At 38.6% G+C, this 22,242-nt stretch overlaps 1 protein-coding gene across 3 annotated transcripts in view; it reads right to left on the bottom strand.

Annotated features, from left to right (window-relative positions):
* Positions 1-22,242, bottom strand: part of KIAA1671 (KIAA1671 ortholog) — a 177,851-nt gene that overhangs the window by 53,736 nt on the left and 101,873 nt on the right. Inside the window, exon 1 of one of the 3 annotated variants that reach the window (XM_063454648.1) lies at positions 4,470-5,445. The exons of the other annotated variants lie outside the window; for them this stretch is intronic. Within the exon in view, the coding sequence (XP_063310718.1) occupies positions 4,470-4,757 (288 nt within the window). The 5' untranslated portion in view covers positions 4,758-5,445. Of the gene's footprint in view, positions 1-4,469; positions 5,446-22,242 lie in introns of those variants that run through there. 3 annotated transcript variants of the gene reach the window in all.

A 22,242-nucleotide genomic window follows, 5' to 3' on the forward strand; every position in this document is an offset into this window, starting at 1 on the left:
TTCTGGTGACTATAGTGTCCCTTTAAATTTGCACTGACAGAGTACCTACAAATCTGTGCATCGGTGCAATGTTGTACAGTGATTTCTCTTGTTTGGTTATATATCTATTTTAACACACACACCTATACATACAAAAAGTTGAACAGGGTAACCTGTATATAGCAAAACCTTGACATTGAAATCAAGCAAATAATTTAATTGATTGCCCTTCAGTTAGTCCCTGCTCATATCTCAGACAGGTTTCTGCCAACATGTGTGTTACAGAAAGGACGTAGGCCTGTATCATACCAGACTGATCTTATCCAAGAGGAATCAGTTTGATATGCAAATTGTATAAATTATCTCTATAACAACACGTTACATAGTTCCATAGTAATCAAGGTTGAAAAAAAATAAAAATAAAGTCATTTATAGTTTGTAACCCGTTCATTAAAGAAACATAGAATGTGACGGCAGATCAGAACCATTTGGAACATCTAATCTGCCCAATTTTCTAAATACTTTCATTAGTCCCTGGCCTCATCTTATAGCTAGGATAGCCTTATGCGTATCCCACACATTACATGTTAATGCAAAAGCAGACACAAAACCCAATTGCAGCCATTTTCAATTATGCCACAAAAAGTGAAAACTTAAAAGGATTATACAGTGCCAGGAAAACAAAGCTGTTTACCTGGCACTATAGGGTTAATAGATCCCCCCCATCCCTCGGCGCTGAAAGTCTTAAAATCCCTCCAACCACTTACCTGAAGCTGTAAAAAGATCGGCTATAACAGGGTTCACATCTAATGCACTGATATTGTGCTTTTATTTATCTTCCACTGAATGGCAATGGCGAGGGTGAAAAACATTGGGAGTCTAAAACTAAGTGAATGGCTGTAAACTGTTATGATGAACTAAATGAACTCACTGCAGAAACCCATTTGAGTGAATGAGAGCTGTATTCAAATTATAAATGTAAGGTTGCAAGTTTCTAAACATATCCGCTATCAAAGGGAGCAGGGATCTCAAACACTACATAACTGAGACATTTTACTTTAGAGAAGGTATTACTACATGAAGTAGCTAAACACGTCTCTATTCTCTAATCTCTATTTTGCATCTGTCCCAGAGCTCCAGGGCCTGACATCACATAGCAGGGCAGAGGAAACTGGAGTAAGGGACACTATTACAGAGTTGACAATCCTTATCTGCAAACTCACATGTAATTAAGTGGGCAGATGTAGTAGAAAATGACAGTGTGGTTGGGCTATCCAATTCCTGCCTACATTTAACGTAGGCTGGTAAGAGACATGCATCCATAAAGCTCAGTATTTTTCATCTTTTTTTGCCCTTGATCCAAAAGAAGGCAAAAAAAAAGGTTTGAAGCACTTCCAATTTTGCAACAAACTAGGAAAATAATTCCTTCTTGACCCCAGAATGGCAGTCAGATCTCTCCTTGGATCAAGAAGCTATTACCCAACTAATTAAAAGTTATATATCCATGCATACTATGTTTTTACAAGTATTTGTCCAATTGCTATTCAAATATCTGTATGGACTGATAAAACCACCTCCTGAGCCATACATATGCACTACAACATAAATGATACATGTGCATATGTATACATACACATAGTACAAGACTAGAAACATTTAGACAGTGCATTTTGCAACATCTATTCTGCTTTATTCAAATGGGCAGATTATGTTGTAGAATTGTGTAATGCATGGATGGTGATGTCATATGTGCAGTTAGTTCTTGCAATATACACAGAATAATGCACGGGTGAGTCAGAACCCCAATTCCAGGTAGAACATGGGGACTTGCATATCCTTGGTCTCACCAAGATTTACAGGAGATACCTGAGTGATGTGGCTGATGCCAATGCAATTCATAGATATTTAAATATATATTAAAGGACAAAGTCTATGTTTTTAAACCCTGTAACATCACATATCTGATTTATGTTGTGTTAGAAGCCTGTCTGTAAATGCCTTATGGTGAAATGCTATGAGGCTGCCCATGGGAAGTAGATATGTTCGATCTCGTGGTTTATGATTTCTTCAAGACTCTTGAGGTAGCATTCACAATGATAAGACAATCCACTGCTCTGCATTATCTTCTGTACATATATGCATACACAGAATGACACAGACAATCAAACAACCATATAGGATACCACAAAGCAGAATAAGGAACACTTTGTGGAATTGTGAAGTATGCAATATCTAAACTATTACAAATTATTTATGTATATGTGTCAATCGACTATTAAAAACTACATATCACTTAGTGCTCACGCTCAAACAAGACTGTCTCCCTTTTCAGGACATAAGAGTTCTCCTTACACAAACTGCTAGAAGAATCACTAGAAAACATATAAAGGAAAAATCTCACTACACTTATTTTAAAACGGCCTCTCATCAGCTGATCTTTATTTATTTTATTTTTTTATTTCCACCCTCCCTGACTGAGCCTCTTTAACCTCCATAAATATTGTGAAACGGTAGCAGCTGTAGTAAACCCAAACAACATCTTAAGGGCTAGGCAGTATGCCATATTCCTAGTGCACACACAAATTGGAAGAATTGTGGCTAATGCTTCAAAGCGTGTGGAACTGGGTGAGCTTCGTGTGGAGCCCCATGTCCCTTCCAGGACATCATGTTTGGGCAGGATTAATCAATATTTCCATTTTGATTGTAGATTTTAAACTTAAAGGGACTTGAGGTAGTGAGGGCCCTGATCAAACCTGTGAGTTGAACATATTTGTATGCCCCATGAGTCCATTGTATAATGCTGCAGAAAATGTTGACTTTCAGTAAATAACACTATCTAACATACATTTTTATCTGTGATTTTGTCAGTGCAATATATAGATTACGTACAAGTAAACCTGTCATCCTCAGAAGTTATTGATAACAAAATCACTCTAACTAAGCATTAAGAATAAAGAAATAAAAAAAATCTTCATAATAGGGCAAGTACAGAGAATTGCAAATGGCGATGCTGAACTTTCCCCATAGGGATGTATTGATTCAATGCATCTCTATGAGGAGATGCTAATTGGCCAGGTCGGCATTTGGCCCTGCCCTCGTCTCTTGGCAATCTCAGCTAATCCAATGCTTTTTCTTTAGGAAAACATTGGATTGGCTGAGATCATCAATTCTGATGTCAGCCGGGGCAGGGGCAGGGCCAGCACCTGCAGACCCGCATGGCGCTGGAAATAAAGTGAGTTTTCACCCTATTTAAGTGGGGATGGGTGATTTTAACACTATAGGGTCAGTAATAAACTATTGTGTTCCTGACCCTATAGTTGTCCCTTAATGTAATAAAGTGTTATGCAAAAAAAGTAGCAAACAGATAGGAAAGACTGCATATAGAGGGAACCTCTTATTGAACTGACAACTTGAAATACAGTGAATAGAATGAGAAATATAAACCATTTCTGGTCGAATATTAAAAAACTAAACAAAATAATAAACCTAATTGCAACCACTGAATGAGCTGCTACACTGATATATATACAAATTATTACCAAAATAAACTTAAACATATGCCCACTTCTGATATGCTATTCCATTTTCTTTTTAAATGATTTGTTTAGGTAGCCTGGGTGACTTATCCAGGGGGAGCTAAGAACAAACTCATGTTTAAACATTTTATTTAAAACATGTGGGCCTCTAATTATTTTTGATAAACTGTTTAAATGATCACAATATGTTGGAAAAAAAATTCAAATGAGACATTTACAAAAATTATGACTTCTGTATTAAAGTTATTTGGAAAGTGTATCCAAAAGAATTGAGTCGGGGTCATGGTTAGTTGTCTATCTAGGCAGTTCCCAGACAGTTGCATATGAACATCATTGAGGACAGCAAGATGGGAAAGTGGGACAGGGCCATCAGAGACTTTGAGAGATGTAAAAGAGAGATGGAGCACCGTTTCATGGAAATACTGCCTCTGTGAAGACCAGAATGCAATGTGTTCAGGCATGAAAGTGTTCAAAACTTGCAAGCGGTGGCCTAGTGGGTAGGCCTGTTATTACAACTGCACATAATGTTATCTAAGGATCTTTAAAAAAAAACCAAAAAAACAATGGTATAATGTGCTGAAAGTCAGAAACCCATTGCAAACAATAAAAATGCTTTCAGACCAATTTAAAATTTAAAAATAATTACAATAATGCCAAAAGCTTAAGCGCAAATTGTTTCAAAACCAACTTTCAGGTGACATCATTACAATAAAATAGTAATCGCAACCAAAGCCTTTTTAACATGTGAAAGGTCTATCTATATACCTTTATCAAATTCTCTATTTATAAGAACGTATTACTGTTTAAACTACAACTCCCATCATGCCTTGCCCCCAAAACAGACTTGCATGCCACATCAGAAAATCTGCATAACATTTCTAGAAATGGACTATCCGCATGGACTAGAAAGGGGATGCTTTCCAGGGGCAGATACCAGTGAACAGTATGGCTTACAGGGTCGCTCTGGTCGGAAGTTGCATGTCTTTTCCTCAGTGAAGAAAACCTCTGCTGGCTGCGGACTGAAAACCTGCGAAATGACTCACGGCTCCGGGAAGCAAAGTGTCGGAACGATGATGTACGTTTGAAAGGATTCCTGCTTCCCCCACTATCCACACTAGTCCTCTCATGGGTGACTGCAGTTGTAACCAAGCTAAGGGCCTCCTGTAGGGACCTTCGCATGGTGCCCATCCATTGATTCATGTGAGTGTGCGCTACAGTCAGTTTGTCTCCCAGGTACTCCATAATCCACGTAGTTCCACAAAAATAGAAAATTCTAAAATCACTTTCACAATGCTATCTAGAATATTGGTATGCGGTTTTGTTTGGTGATGAATTAAGCATGTATAGTTACAAACAGAACTGCTAGCCTCTATAAACGTAATGTATAAAAGAAAAAAATTTAATTGGCCCAAGTCCGTGACTTCATTTATCCTCCAAAACCCCAATGGTTGCCAGTAACTTGTCCAAACGTGAGAGTTACTCTGTCATTTGCCAGTCCAAATTCATCACACCATCATTCACAAAGTAACCTATTAGCCGCAGTTCATTTTCTTTTTTTTCCTGGAGATTAGGGATATACAATATCAAGTTGGTCAAATAAATGCTGCCTGGCATGGACTGAATGAGCTTGAAGGATTGAAGGTGGTTAACATGACATTCAGATGAAAATAATATACACTTATCTCCTGGCAAGATCCATGGCTTGTCTGCAAACTCTGTACTGGCGCTGTATAAAATTGCTTGAATTGCTGCTTAAATCCAAGGCTGGGCTGCTCGTTCGGGAGCCTGAAGGGAACTGTTCCTGCCTGGTCTCTTCAAGACTGTGCTTGCAGCCTCTCTCTCTTTCCATTTGGCAAGAAATTTTTCTGAATGACATCAGGTCTTTGCTTTGAAAAAGGGCTGCATAAGTGAGGAATGCAGCAGGGACAGATAAACCTTCAGGCAATCAGCCAAACACACACACAAAAAAAAAACACAACCCACAGCTCACACTTCCTCCACGCCTATTGTAAAGTCCCTCGGTCCCACATGCCCTCTCCTATGCTATCCATTTCCTAGAATCCCTAAATATTGCTCTGCAGCAGCTGTGTTATATACTCGTGATATTCTGTGCTGCCCTGGAAACATAAGAGCTAGGAAGGCAGGAAGGAAGGGTGCCACTGCCTTCCATATGTTTGGATCACATTTCTTGTCCTTTTCCCCACGCTCTGTAATCCTCAAAATTCAACAATGGGTAAGGTGAAGCAGCCGCATAGGTCTGCCCAAGGAACCAAGGAAGAAAAAAAATAGATTAGGGCTGGGCTTTTTTTTTTTTTTACCGGCAGCCATTGTCATAGCAACCAGGGGACAGCATCTGCCTGTGAAGGCTGGGGTTGTAAGATCTATTGAGATGACTTGTAGGTTGCTGCTGATACAAATGTTAATGGGACATTTAAACCTTGTGCCACTGAATTTGTATTATTATTTTTTTGGCATGCACATGGTGCTTACTGCAGTTAACAGCATCACCAGAGAACACAATATACACAAAAAAATTGCTACCTGTACACAAACACATAACCAGACAAAACACCAACATACCAGTAGTTATCTGATACTGGAAAAAACATTCTGCTTAAAAGGATTATGATTTATGCATGTTAAACAACTCATCCCTAATAAATAAATAGCACTGAGCTCAGCCTCAAGATTAACTATCAAATGCCCAGAGCATCCACGCCGGTCGAGAAACTGGATATAGACCAGCACTCTCTCATATTATTAACCCTGGTCAGCTTTAGTTTGTTAAATACAATAAATACCGTAACTAGTGTATACATATTTACACATGAATATATCAAACAAGAATACATGAAGCATCCTATCCATATAGGAGATACATGCACAATCACCATTATACTTTGCTACAAAACATAATGAGCTGTTTAAGTATTTGAAGTAAAAACTTTAACACATTCACTAAAAGGGTTAATTCCCAAACTTAGTGAGAATTTAAAGCGAATTCTAAGTAATATTTCAAATTTAAGGCCAAAGCAGCATACTGGAAGCATAACTGAATTAGAGAATTTTTCCAGTTCAGCTATTTTGCCCTTGAATTATAAAATTCTCATCTTAGTGAATAACCCTGTAAATAATGTGTTATAATGCTAGGGATTTATGGTTCCAATAACACACTTAAAATTATATACAAATTAAATCATATATATGGGAATATTTCTGTGGACTACTATCAGTGCTAAAGTATGGACTGATGAAAATTCGAAGTGAATTCAAAGAGTATTTCATGTTTTAGAGCGTATAATACAAAATAAATTGTATACGGTAAGTAATCCCTTTATTGGCTGATGAAAATGGGATGTTTTGCAAGCTTTCAAGAAGCAATGGTCACCCAGATGCCTGATGAAGTGGCCTTAGTGTCCTGAAAGCCTAAAAAAATATTTCTTTTTTAGCCAATGCAGGTATCACGTAGAAAATATTATTTATTTTATTTTCGTATTTTAGGCCAGCTTTGCTGAACTGGAAACATTCCCAAATGACACTAAGTTGTCAGTTCAGCAGTTTTGCCCTAGAAAATTATTTTGCTTTGAATTCCCAACAATACACTCTTTAGTGAACATCCTTGTGCATCGTCCATATAACCTTGTGAATGCCTTAGAGCAAGTAATCATCATTAGTATTGACATTAATATAGCGCTAATTTATTCTGCAGCGCTTTTAGAAAATACTAAATTTGTGTGTAAAACAAACAATGCATACTCTACTTTGGATAGTTAATTTTGTTTAATAGACTGGAAACTTGTCACATGAACCGGTCGCAAGCAGAGACCTCTGAAACTAAGCACATGTCGGACAGGCTTTAATTGGGCAACTTCACACCTTATAGACTATAATGAGAGGGTCCTGATTGGTGGAAACTCTTCCTGGGAGTGACAAGTCCTATCAAAAGCTGCACGCAGTCTAACTATCTTAGCTGTGCAGCTACATGTTATGGCAAGTATATTTTTTTAATAATGTTTTTAAAGCATTGCTATTGTTTTAATACTATTATTTCTTTTTATAAAATGCCATAAAAGAACCAAGGTTATTCATTGATAATGGTTTCCTTTTAACTTAGGGTGTTAGAAATGCGGCTGAACATGGGCTGCCCCAGGAGACCGTCTGCAAAGAGTAATCTGAAACTGGTTAGCAATTTAACAATAAAGGGCAATGTTCGAACAATGATTACCCAACCTTTGGAAAATACAAAAAATGAATATCAGTAGTGTTTACATAAAACCTGTATTGTGATAGGGTGGGGTGAGATGTTATACAATGACAAGCTACCTTTCTATTAGGATCTCTGTTCAGCATTATAGTTTAAAATGCAGTTATATAGATTTTTCATTGTTCTAAAATAATTCCTCAGGACTTCGTGCCTGATGTGTGGAAGGTAAGAACACATAACTTTTCTGGCTAGAATAAGTTACAAAGGTTATTTTGGTAATATGCCACATGGACTAGTACATTTTATTAAATTTACAAAACTTAATATATGTAAACAACACCTCTAATCTTGTGAAATATTTTTTGGACTTACTGCAGATCAGATTCTTCAGCAGATCAAGTGCAGAACGGTCAGCAGTTACCACAGGTTCCTGAGCAAGACCAAGACTAGGCTGGGGTGGGGTGGTTAAGCCAGTCTGTGGGATGCACAGCAGGGATTATGCTATAGACCAGGGGTAGGCAACCTATGGCACATGTGCCACGCACGGCACTCGAGGTGTCTTTGCACAGCACTCAAGGCTGCTAGAGCCAAACCGGGTCTGGCCTATCAGGAGTCCCAGTGACACTTCAGATATCTGCGAATACGAAAAGTTGATGAAGGACATTCCTCAATTTATGCATTTCAGCACATAGAGGAAGTGATCTCTGATCACTTCATTCCAACCTTGTGAATGGGAGTCCACACTGTAGTAGAGCAGCCCGTAGCTGCTGTTGCAACTCCTATCCTTGACCTGTACCTGGCCAGCATGGTCCACGCTGGAACACAGGGAAGCCACCCACACTACTAGATATACACATAGCTGCAGATTAACCCTTCCCTCATACAAATAATATGAACAGCCCACACACAAACGTACACATAACCCACACAAACGCAACACCACTAACAATCCACATACATGCACACAACTCCACATGCAGGCTCTCTCATTCAATACCCCAAACAGCCCCACACATACACACACCACCAAACACACTATGTGACATTTCCATCCACACACAATTCCACAAGCAGCCCCCATACACAGCCCACATTCGTAGGTATCATACACGATACCACAAACTACTCATGAACATATACAATATAATGACTCATATACGCACAAATACAACGAGTGACTAAACAGTGAGTTGAGCTGCATTACCAATCATAAAAATTGTGCAATAGCTTAGGTGGGAGGAAAAGAACGATATATCATTTTCAACCACCGCCATGAATTCACTATTTAATAAATAGCTGTATAGGGATATATAATAGTGTCAATGGATGTAATCCCACTGAGAGCTAAAGACAACTGGGTTTATCAGCCCCATGACATCTTATCAAGGGAACAAACAAAAATCCTATCTAAAAAAAACTAAACAGAATGTAGATTAGCACACATCAAAATCAAGACAAATCACAAATAATGGAAAATAAATTCACAAATGCTTTACGCAAACAGCTATAACTTGCATGAATGCGAGTTGTGACATTTGTGACAAGATGGTAATTATACCTCTAGTAAATTAGAGGTCTCTTATAGAAACAAGGGGATTAATGACTGATTTGTCCAGCTCTATGCAGAGCTATTTATAGTGTGTTCTCTACCTATCCACCCCCTCACTACAAAAAACATCTACATTGTGCTTCTCATAGCTGAGGTCTCATCACGGTGACTCCTACACATTTCATTGTTTAGATTCATAGCACTGTATTTGGGTACATTAGTCTTTTATCCGGAAAAGAATATGACAGACTGACAAGCCTATTTGGATCCAGGATAATTTTGTATAAAATTAGTACTACTGCTTTATGTTGTTTAAGCAGGACTTATGATTCAGTCACCATTATATTTTGTTTGTCATTTACCGACATTCACACAGTAGAATTACTAACTATGGAACATATATACATATATAACTATGGAACATATATACATATATAAAGCAAAAAGTCCTTGCACACAGGCTAAAGGGTTGTAAATGCTGGGTGCCAGCCAGGGCTGAAAAGGGGAAAAGGCTACACTCGCGGTCTTCCATAAAACATCAATTAGGTATGCATTAAAAGAACAGATCGAGGTTTCAGTCCTGCATTTAGGAGTTTACTCAGGATCAAACAAAATACATTATACAATCAAATATATAGGTAAAAAATAAGTGAAAAATAGACACCCAGATGATGTGCATAACTGGCGGCGTTCTACTGAGTCCCGGGCGAATACAAGCTCCGCCCCCAAAACTAACATGGTGCCGTAGGTGCCATATTGCGATGAGCGCATCACCATCGCAACGCAGTATAGACGATGCCGCTGCCATGGTGACGGCTAAGCGTTCAAGGAAATAAAGAAAAGAATAGATTACCCCTTAATAAAAACGATCCGTGATATCGGATAGAAACCTGGTGCCAGAAATGGATAGAAATATAGTAATAAAGTGCTAAAAAGGATGAAAGTGCATATGGAGATTGAAATGTTAACATATTAAAGTGACATGCAGAGTATTGTCATGGAACATGAAAGTGCTTGTGATAAGCTAATAAAGGCTATATATATAAAATATATATATATTTTAAAATTGCCATTTTGTTGATACAAAATGCTTGCGATATTTGAAGTGATTAAACAATATGTATTCCATGTATTTTAAAACAACATCTGTAAAGGGCACTGGAACTTGCGGTTAGTGTGTTTCTTATACTCTCAAATAAATAGTAAATAAATTGGTATATTACAGAGTTCTTACATAAATAACTAGATATTAATCATAAAGTACAGGGGGTAACCCTGTTAGTACTCTGTACTCCATATACCAAACTAATACACAATTCTAACCACTTAGAAAATCTTAGTCATATCCCTTCTCCATTTAAAAACTAAAAACGAGTATTAATTGCAAGATATATATACGCATCAAATTAATAATAATTTTCACAAGAGAGAATAATATGGAATTGATTCGTTAAGGCCTTTTGGGGATACAGTGCAAAGTTCATGAATCCAAAACGCCTCTTTTCAGTTGTGGTATATGGTCAATGCCAACACACTTAAGTGATAACGGGTGGCCCAATTGTAAAAAATGTTTTGCTACCGGTTTGTCAGAGGTTCTGTCCCTATAGGCTAGTCGAATGGCCCAATGTTCTGTACCTACAGGCCAGTCGAATGGACCCTAATTTTTTGGAATAAAAAATAATTACACAATCCTTAATATCGGTACTTACACAACTTGACTCAACACACTCTACGAAATATAAAGGCCCCCTCTATTGAGTTTATCCTGGAGCTTTTAACTTTGACTCTTTAGAATAACTACTTCAGATTTGAGAACAAGTGGTATCTCCAAGTAGCAGGTACCCCGATGGGTGCTGCAATGGCACCAATGTATGCCAATACATATATGTATGTATGTATATGAAGAGCAACATATTTTTTCTAAGTATGGTCACAACATCCAGGGATACTTTCGGTACATTGATGACCTGCTGATTCTATGGAAGGGCACTGAAGAAAAAGGAGAGAAAATGGTATCATGTTTGAATCAACTTCCTACACATATCAGTTGTTTTTTATTAGCTTATCACAAGCATTTTCATGGCCCATGACAATACTCTGCATGTCACTTTAATATGTTAATGTTTCAATCTCCATACGCACTTTCATCCTTTTTAGCACTTTATTACTAGATTTCTATCCATTTATGGCATCAGGTTTCTATCTGATATCACGGGTTGTTTTTATTAAGGGGTAATCTATTCTTTTCTTTATTTCCTTGAACGCTTAGCCATCACCATGGCAGCGCCCACTGTCTATACTGCATTGCTATGGTGACACGCTGACCGCAATATGGCACCTACGGCACCACGTTAAGTTTTGGGAGCGGAGCTTGCATGCGTACATGCCCGGGACCCAGTAGAACGCCGCCAGCGATGTACATCACCTGGGTGAGTCTATTTTTCACCTATATATTTGATTGTATATGTAGTTTGTGTTTGATCCTGAGGAAAATCATAGATGCAGGACTGAAACGTCGATCTGATCTTTTAATGCATACCTAATAAATTAAAGTTTTATGGAATAACGTGAGTGCAGCTTTAGCCCCTTTTGAGAGAGAGACACACACACACACAATCAGGTCCTATAAGCAAGAAGTCCTAGTATTCTTAATAAACTAATCCACTGTTCATCCTTGCAATCAAGAGGTAAACAGGAGTATGAATTCAAAGTAGTAAATTGATGATTAGGTAGACCGAGATACACACACACACACTTTTTTGCTATTATGCTGTCACAGCAAATCTAACTGTCAGTATACGCATTCTTGCATAATTTACTGATCATGGATTTTGATGAAAAGGCTAGGTTTTGCCTTTTTTCACAGCATACAGCGAGGTAGTTGCATCAGGTCAATAAGGGGAAATTGTATCATGAGGTTTCCAAAGTATACATGATTTTGTGGGACACTTATACATAGACTAGAGTGATTAAGAACAGCCACTGGAAGTGAATACATGACTTCATAGAGCACTTTAGCTATGCAATAGAAAGCAAATTGAAACTAATTTGAGAAAATAAATAAAAGGCAAAAAAAAGATAACACTAATAGACTGTGGGATAAACCCAAATTTCTGGTGCTATTTCAAAGCTGCAATAAAGGCAGCTTGTGTGTAAAATCTGAAGGATGGAAACAGAGAATGAATGTGGTGGTATATTTTATGCATGCATTGTAACAAAAATGAGAGACCGAATCCAGTTATTATTCTGCACTCAGAATTGAAGATAAAAGCTATATGTAGGGCAATCAATCATAAACCAGTAAGAAAGCCCAATGGAGTGGGTTCCAGTATCTCAAAGGTGAAGGTCCATTTTGAAGAAGGGTACATTCAGTCCTTCAGAGGGTGATAAAATGACTACTGTAGAATAAGAAAACACATCACTTGTAATAGACTAAAATTTACCTTTTCCTGCTTAAATACAATTAAGGCATCTACTGACCAGGAGTACTCCGTTATACAGAACAAAGACCCAAACACGTTATAAGTGACAAAGGCTATGGACTAGACCACTTGTGGGGTATAAGAACAAGAATAATTAGGGTAACCAATGCTTACATGTACTCACAGCGAGCACAGAACAGTATTTGCATAAACTGCTGTTTACCTTTCATTGGTTATACACAGGAGAACCATACAATTTTAAAATGAGCCTTATCCATCATTCTATTCAATATCCATCCCTTATTGACTTTTGTGAGCTTTGTATGAAGTCAGTGTGGAAGTGGCTGCACATACTGCAGCAGGCGGCCTATGACATCCACTCAATTAATCATTGTTATCACAAAATGTTGTGCAGGGACAGGAATAGGTCCTCCTATATCCAGCTAATGGATACTTCAGTGATAAGGTAGGAGTAGTACAGCAATTTTTTTTTTTTTTTTTACTGATAACGCTGGCTAATGGCCAGCATGATGGGTTGAGGAACACAAACATTTTTAAACTGGCTTGTCAAACTCCCATGAAATACTAGTCTCACTGTCCACAGCAAACTTATGTTTAACACAGATATATATAAATAAAACCACTGTAAACATTATAAAGAGCTGAATCTATCTAGTAAATAGTTTGGTAGGTAGGTAGGGGATTAACACTTCAGAGTTCTGCAAATCTCCTTGTAATATTTAACAAATGTTTTGCACAACAGGCCTAGTAACTGCTAACATGGTAACATGGAATGTGGCCAAAACAGAGAACACAGATGTGAGTACTGTAATGAGGTGCTTCATACATGAAGACGGTTTTAGACATTTCTTATGAGAGACCTGGTCTTTTTATTTCCCTGCACAGCACAAAGCATTGCAGGAAATTCTAATTAAGTTTAAGGGGAACGGTCATTCCTGCGGAATTTACACCATTGAATAAAACACTGAAAATCACCTATAAAACGTGCCTCAATCTTTTCTTTTTTTTTTATGAGAGGTTTTGTTTTCTTTTAAATAAAGATTCAGCAAATGACATCATAATCCAGTTAAGACAAGACAAAGCCAGGACAAACACTGCATAGAAACAGTATTTCCTTTTTGTGTGTTGTTCTCTATGCCGACTCCCAGGTGCAAAGTACAGAGATTGTAAAAATGACTAAGATGGAGACGGGCAAAATAGGTGTAGATTTCTACATGTAATTTAACATTCTCACCACTCACAATTACATTTGTTAAATATAAGGATAAGTAAACAATATTACAAAAAACTTACAAAGTGACAGTTTCCCTTTAAGTTTCTCGGTTATCAGTTTGTGAATCAGTATGCCAATTTAAAAAAAATAATAATCTTAATATTGTAATCGAACCAGTGCTATATACTAGGTAGACACAAAGTGGTGTGGCTGCATTTTGTAATTAAATTCCAGGTTTTCTTATTTTCAAATGTACCTTTTCAAGTGTTCTTTCAATACAATGGTTAGAGCCCCAGGCACAGCTTATCTGTGATTTAGTGTGATGGTACAGAGAGATCTATTCTCTCTGGCAAGCCGTACTGTGGAATTAAAATTTGGAACCGGGTAAGACATTAAATGTAGTGCCTTTATTAATTTGAAGTAATGTTTTAACCATGCTTCCACAAGTCATGTCTTCTAGTAAACTGACCACACTTCCATGACCTATGCCAAAACAGCAAGTCAATGTATTGACTACCATGATTCTTTTGGTGGTGCAAATAGATCCCTTGGTATATTAAATAGGGTTGCGTGTGTATGCACTTACATATGTGTGTATTTTAAAACTGAACCATCAAAATGACATGTTCAAGATATGTTTCAGAGAAAAGGCAGTGTTAACATTGCTGCCTAGAAACACCTCTAGGTGTAGTCACTTAGACAGCCACTAGAGGTGCTTACGATTTCACCTATGTTCACGTGTCCACACTCTGCATGGAGACACTGAACGTTCTAGATAGAAATGCATTGATTCAATGCATTTCTATTATTATTTATATAGCGCCAGCAAATTCTGTAGCGCTGTATGAGGAGATCCTGATTGGCGCAGCACTTGGAGGGGGGCCGGGGACCTAAACATTGAACAGGTAACTAACTATAGTATCAGGAATACATGTTTGTACTCCTAACACTATAGCGTTCCTTTAAGATTAGGGTGCCATTAGGAGTCCATAGTAAATGTATGTTTAACTGCATATTTTATGTAGCAAATATGTATTTATATCCGTATGTTCCTTTACAATTGAAATTCACACATTAGAGAATAACCTTGTTAAAGAATGCAGTGCTATTTCAAATTCCAGATTATTACAGCAGCAGTTTAGTAGTTAATATGCGATATTGTAAAAATTGTTTAAAAACACAAAACAAACCCTCCCACCTCCCCCAAACTCTCTCCCTAGCATTTATGCAAATCAGAAATCCCATTGGAAATGCTAGAACGAACATGGATTGTAGGAACTGACCCTTTAGAATGATCACTTTAAAAGAAAGGCTTTCTTTTTCACAGCCTCTTAAACATGTAATTCTCCATAAAACCTCAGAAGCAATGAGCCACTGGGATGAATCATGCTCTATGGCTTTCATAGAGAGACTTGCAAGGGCTTGTCCTTTACTTGATACATTACAAATTCCACTTGTGCATAGTTATTGCGCACAGGCAAGGCGTTATCTCATTACATTGCAGATTCCTCTGTTCTGAGACCGTATTCAGCTATTCCCTATAGCTATGAAATAGAAAACATGTATAAGGGCCGTGACCCCCCAGCACCCATCCAGTGCCAGTCCTCCTACAGCTTCTCCAGCCTGATGAGAATCCTGCGCTAATGAGTACAGGTGCTACACTATGAGATTAACCAGGATTATACCCTGGATACATTGATACCCTAGCTCAGGGCGTGACAAATTTTCTTATAATCTAGGAGCCAACTAAAAATGTGAGGAGACAGGTTTTTCAACGTTAAAAATGCAATTCTTAAAGGGACACTAATGTCACCAGAACCACTACAGCTTCATACAGTAGTTCTGACGTCTATATCTTGTCCCTGCATGCTTTTCAATGTAAACACTGACTTTTCAAACAAAAGGCGGTGTTTACATTGCTGCCTGGTAACACCTCTAGTGACAGTCACTCAGACGGCCTCTACAAGTGCTTCCTTCATTAATGCAATGTAAATCTTTGCCTTTATAGAGAAACTGCAATGCTTACATTGCAGGACTAAGACAGCCTCTAGTAGCTGTCTACCAGACCCTGATCCTAGCACTATACTATCCCTTTAAGATAAAATGCTTTATGTAAATTAACTTAACAACTGTGTGACTGTAATACTACAATAATAAAGTAAATTAAAATGCAGATAGCATGCAAGATTGACAGCCAAGTAGAATCTGTGACTTGCTCAGTGGCTCCCAGCATGTTATTGGTGGGGAGGAAAGTACAAGTATTTGAATGATGAATGCACACTATGCTCAAACACCACCAAGGTCTTAGAAATCTTTATTACATAGAAAAGAAAAAAGAAAATATTTAACAATAATAAATATGTAAATACAAAAAAAATAAAAAGTTCTTAAACTACTGTATTATAGGGTATGTACATGTTTGATAATAGTTCCACTTTATTACTAAAGGTTTTTTTTTGTTTGTTTGTTGTTTTTTACACGGCAAAATTACCTTCTCTTTCCGAATTAAACCTGGCTCACGCAACAATGTTTTTGTCGTCCTTCATAGAAAAAGGAAAAATAAATAAATAAAAGGGTGGGTGGGTGAGCCAAATACTTGTTTGAAAGTCAGAATGATTAATTGTATCCTTAGTATGAATGGTTACAGTGTGAATAGCAAATTAATTATGCCTTCACTCGTTACATTAACCCTTCTAATGCAAACATCTGCATTCAGAGATTAGACGTAGAAAGAAACATACTAGAAGAGAGGCCCAAATAACTTGAGATACCTTTTAAATTCTTTTAAACCTCAGTCATATATGCATCAATAAGTTTACAGCATATTTAAATGTACACTTGAAGTACCATAACCACTAAAGCATACTGTAGTGGTTATAGTGCCAGGAGAATGGTTTGACTACTTGCTTGGGGTCCACAGGGAATGGCTCCCTGTTTCCACCACATGTGATACAGAGTTGGAATACACATCTGACAGAGCGCTTTCCTGAGCAAAGCCTTGCAGATAAGGGATAGCAATTTGGCTGAGAACATCAGCTCATTTTCTAAGCCAAGTCCAGTGATGTAGGGCTTAAATCGCTGGCTGAGAGCAGAGAGCTTCCGTATGTTGGATGTAGTGAAGGGCACCAGATAAGGTTCAAAATGATCTTAAGAGGTTTACTGAGAATATACTTACTAAAACGGTTTCCTGACGTGATACCCAAAATTACACTTAAAATAATATCTCTCTTATACTAAGCATGGTGTCCACACAAATAGACAAAAACTGGAAGACCCATGACCTGCCCACCCAAGTGGAAAGAATAGCTATGGTGTCCTCCACATTAGAATACGAAGTGCTGATGTGGAACCAAGCGAGAATAGGAAAGTTAAGCCACACAGCAATGGGAATATGGAAAGAATTGCAAAAAAAACCCACAGGACTGCTCATAGGTATGATAACAGAGTAAATTATTGGAGAGCAAAACCAAGGGTCTCCCCCCTTGAGAAAACCAAGGGTCTCCCCTATCAGCACATGCAGGTGCCAGCCCTGCACCTTCACGGACCGGTCTGCAGGCACCGTGCGGACACCCGGCAGGGGAGGGTGGGAGAGAGGACCCGGGGAGCTTAGCCTGCAGCTCCTCCGGGTCCTACTCGCGCGAGCACGGAGCGGTGCCACGGCAACGCTCCGGATCTCGCGAGAGTGAACTCTAGCCCTGGAGCTGGGGGCTAGAGTTCACTCTCACCAGGGATTCCTCACTGGACCACCAGGGATCGAGAAGTGTACCCCTCCTCTCTGAGTGAAGTAAGAAGGTGGGGGGGGGGGCATAATGCATATTTGTTTTAATTAAATTTAAAACAACAACACATATTATAAAAATAAGCCCCCTAGACACACAAATTTCCCACACACACACTGCCCCCCCCCCCACAGCGCAACTGTCACACACACAATACTGCCCCCAACACACTGCACCCCACACTCACACACACACACACACTGCACCCCACACACACACACACACACACTGCACCCCACACACACACACACACACACACTGCACCCCACACACACACACACACACACACACACACTGCACCACACACACACACACTGCACCCCACACACACACACACACACACTGCACCCCACACACACACACACACACACACACTGCACCCCACACACACACACACACACACACTGCACCCCACACACACACACACTGCACCCCACACACACACACACACACACACTGCACCCCACACACACACACACACACACACTGCACCCCACACACACACACACACACACACACACACTGCACCCCACACACACACACACACACACACTGCACCCCACACACACACACACACACTGCACCCCACACACACACACACACACACTGCACCCCACACACACACACACACACACACTGCACCCCACACACACACACACTGCACCCCACACACACACACACTGCACCCCACACACACACACACTGCACCCCACACACACACACTGCACCCCACACACACACACACTGCACCCCACACACACACACACTGCACCCCACACACACACACACACACACTGCACCTACTACAGCCCCATTTCCCAGCAGATCTCAGGTAAGTTGTCAAACTGTTCTTAAATGGTTTGACTACTTACTCTGGGAGCGGGTCCCGGCACTGTTGGCACCATAACCACTACACTGAGCAGTAGTGGTTATTGTGTCTGGGTTATTTCTTTAAATAATCTACAAGTGCCCCTCCCGAGATCAGGCTCTGGATCCGCCACTGTGCCGAGGTGATTGAATAACACCTTTGATGACTTCCCCACTCTTCTCTTATTTCTGTATCCCAGTTATATTTGGAAAACCAATAAAATCTAAATTGGAATATTTATATATTGTGAGCTGCCTTACCTTAATGGTTTAAACCATTTGATCCCCAAAAAGTATGAACACGGCACACGTCAACTCATTCTCTGTCTTCCAGCAGAGTCCGAAAGTTTCAATGTGGAAGCCATTGAGTGGGCACTGGTGACAAGCTGAAAGCGCCCACATGCCTTTCTTACATAGTTTTTGAAATGGTTAGTCAGCCCAAAACAAACTTCCCTTTTTTCCACCAGTTTTCGGTATATATGTCTAGTTATTCACTTTTTAAAATTTCAGTACAAGTGGGTTGCATTAAAAGACAGATTTATGTAAAACGTTAACCGTGCTATTTTGGCCTAAAGCTTGTAAATCGTTTTTCTGTTATTAATTTTCTACAATCTCATATTTAGCATTTCAATTCCTGCAATATATATTATTTCCATATGCCAATCTAAATAACTTCTTGGAGAACTACAATGTATGCTTTGCCTAGGCAAATATTGAAGTCATTCTGACATTTCATACTTTGCCTTAGGCATTACCGTGTTCTGTACCAAAGCATTAAATGAATCTACTTGTTTAAAACGTTATATGCAATATGTATCACCACCTACATACTTTCTTATTGAAAAACCACAGGGCTGTTCTCAAAATTAAAAATCTAAAAAAGTGTTTTGTATGTATTCCATATTAGTGAAAACATTGTCACTGCACCTGTCTGCGTGTTGCATCCAGAAGGCCAGTTAAAGGGACACTATAGTCACCTGAACAACTTTAGCTTAATGAAGCAGTTTTGGTGTATAGAACATACCCCTGCAGCCTCACTGCTCAATCCTCTGCCATTTAGAAGTTAAATCTTTGTTTATGAACCCTAGTCACACCTCCCTGCATGTGACTTGCACTGCCTTCCATAAACACTTCCTGTAAAGAGAGCCCTATTTAGGCTTTCTTTATTGCAAGTTCTGTTTAATTAAGATTTTCTTATCCCCTGCTATGTTAATAGCTTGCTAGACCCTGCAAGAGCCTCCTGTATGTGATTAAAGTTCAATTTAGAGATTGAGATACAATTATTTAAGGTAAATTACATCTGTTTGAAAGTGAAACCAGTTTTTTTTCATGCAGGCTTTGTCAATCATAGCCAGGGGAGGTGTGGCTAGGGCTGCGTAAACAGAAACAAAGTGATTTAACTCCTAAATGACAGTGAATTGAGCAGTGAAATTGCAGGGGAATGATCTATACACTAAAACTGCTTTATTTAGCTAAAGTAATTTAGGTGACTATAGTGTTCCTTTAACTGGATTCCCAATTTCCCATCCCACTCCACCGGCAGAATGTCATGCCTTATGCCAGCCACAATTCATACTCTTATTAGTGCATTCAAGTTAAGCAAAGAAAATAACTGGTAACAAGAAGTCAAATATCTTTGACTAGGAACAGCCTGGAAATAGGGAAGTAAATTGGTGAATGCAGTTATTTTATTTTAGGTTTCTGTCTGTATTGTTTTAGAAGCATTTCCTGAAGCTAGCCATTGCAGACGCCCATTTCAAAAACAATACTCTCAGCACTATATATCCATTACAGCCTGGTGTAGTGGTTATGGTGCCAGAGTGGCCTAGCACCACCCCACCGTAAGTAGTGAAACCGTTTTAGACGACTTGACATTACTTACTTGACAACTTACTGGATCCCCTTGTTCCTGGTTTCTCGTACAGTTGAGCACATTGTTGGTGATATGCGTGCTTTTTTCACACCCCTTCCTGTAGTGTGTCACAGCAACCTCCAGTTCATTAACACTGAGCAAAGCAATAATTGTTCTACAGCTTCCATTTACAGCTCATACTTAAAATTTTACAACAACATTATCAGGGCTATTCACTAAAGGGAGAATTGCTAAGCATTCAAAGTGAATTTCAAATTTAAGGCTGAAATCATGAGATTGGGGAAAGAAAAGAAAAAAAGTCCAAGTCAGTTATGCTTCAGGTCCGCTACTTTAGCTTAAACATTGTAAATTCACTTTCAATTCCTAGCAATTCTCACTTTAGTGGATATCCCTGTAGAAATCTAACTATTCCCTTTTACGTAAGAAAACTGAGACAAACTTTTAAGTAGACAAACTGATCTTGTCATGCGCCTGTTAACCAAAATGCGAAATACATTTATTTAATTTACTTTTGCCATGTCTAACCCAATCTAAATCAATCATATCTGAATTCCCCAGCTACATTATTTCTACTACATGGGTTCAGGCTGACGCTTGATTTCCTTTGAGAACTTGTCAATAATGATTGCCATGGTAGATGCACATTTATGGCCGACCTACTGTAGATTTTCCAGCTGACCCAACAAATCATTCATTATGGGTGTAGTTCCCTCTGGTGGACATTAATGGTACTTATAAAGCATACATTTAAATTACCATTATTAATATATAAAATAAATCTAAATACATAAAAACGGAGTTTAATTACATTTTTTAAATTTACAGAGCACTGTCAAGTTCTGTAGAACCCATTAATACAATCATGATTAAAATCTGAGCAGAAGGTTTCTAATTAACAATGGAAAGTGGAAAAAAAAAAAACAAGCTTCTATGTCCTGGCTATTAGTGTAGGAACTAGCCTGTATTGTGTCTGCAGACAGTTCTACTTTGAAGCTAAAATCTAGACAGGATACTTGTTCCTGCCTGTGTCTATGGAATGTACTTGCTCCACCCTAACCCAGGGAAGAAACCTTTATCTGAATCTCCAGAATACAGTACACCCACTTAATCTTGCAGTCCACTCATGTTTTCCTGGTGCTTAAACTAGGGTATCACTTTGCAAACATTTTACTTTTCTAACTTGACCCGCCAAATTCACATTGTAAATTCACGTGCAAAACAAAACTGTAAGCTTCTTGCTCCTGACTTCCCATGGTAATTCGCTACGCAAAACAATTTACAAATACTACTACTACACCTTGAAACAAGCAGAGGTGAAATGTGAAATGAAATGTGTTTCTTAAAATAGAAACACACTTAAAAAGTTTTTTCCACCTACTAAAAAAACCTACCGGTAATTTACACAATGCGAAGTAGGTATGAGTCACAGGAGCAGCAATGGACTTAACACTTTACCTGCCAGGGAAGATGAACAACAGGGTTAAGATGAATTTATAGTGAAAACGCAAAACTTTACAGAACTGCTGTTCCATGCGTCTTCCAGATGTGCTAGCCTGCTTGTTGACAGTGACCTATATAAACCTCTTTATCCTTCAGGAATTCCCAATGTTCAGTCAAACCATATTCTTGCTGATATAAGAGTCATTACTTAAAAGAACAGATAAACAACCTCTGGTACTTTAGCTACAGGGAGTTAGGAACGTGATTGCTCAGAGTCTCCATTGTCTTCGATTGCCACGGAATGAATATATATATATATATAAATATATAAAATAAAAAAATTAAAAAAAAACATTTTC

The sequence above is a fragment of the Pelobates fuscus genome, chromosome 5 (genome assembly GCF_036172605.1).
Source record: "Pelobates fuscus isolate aPelFus1 chromosome 5, aPelFus1.pri, whole genome shotgun sequence".
Lineage (NCBI taxonomy): Eukaryota > Metazoa > Chordata > Amphibia > Anura > Pelobatidae > Pelobates > Pelobates fuscus.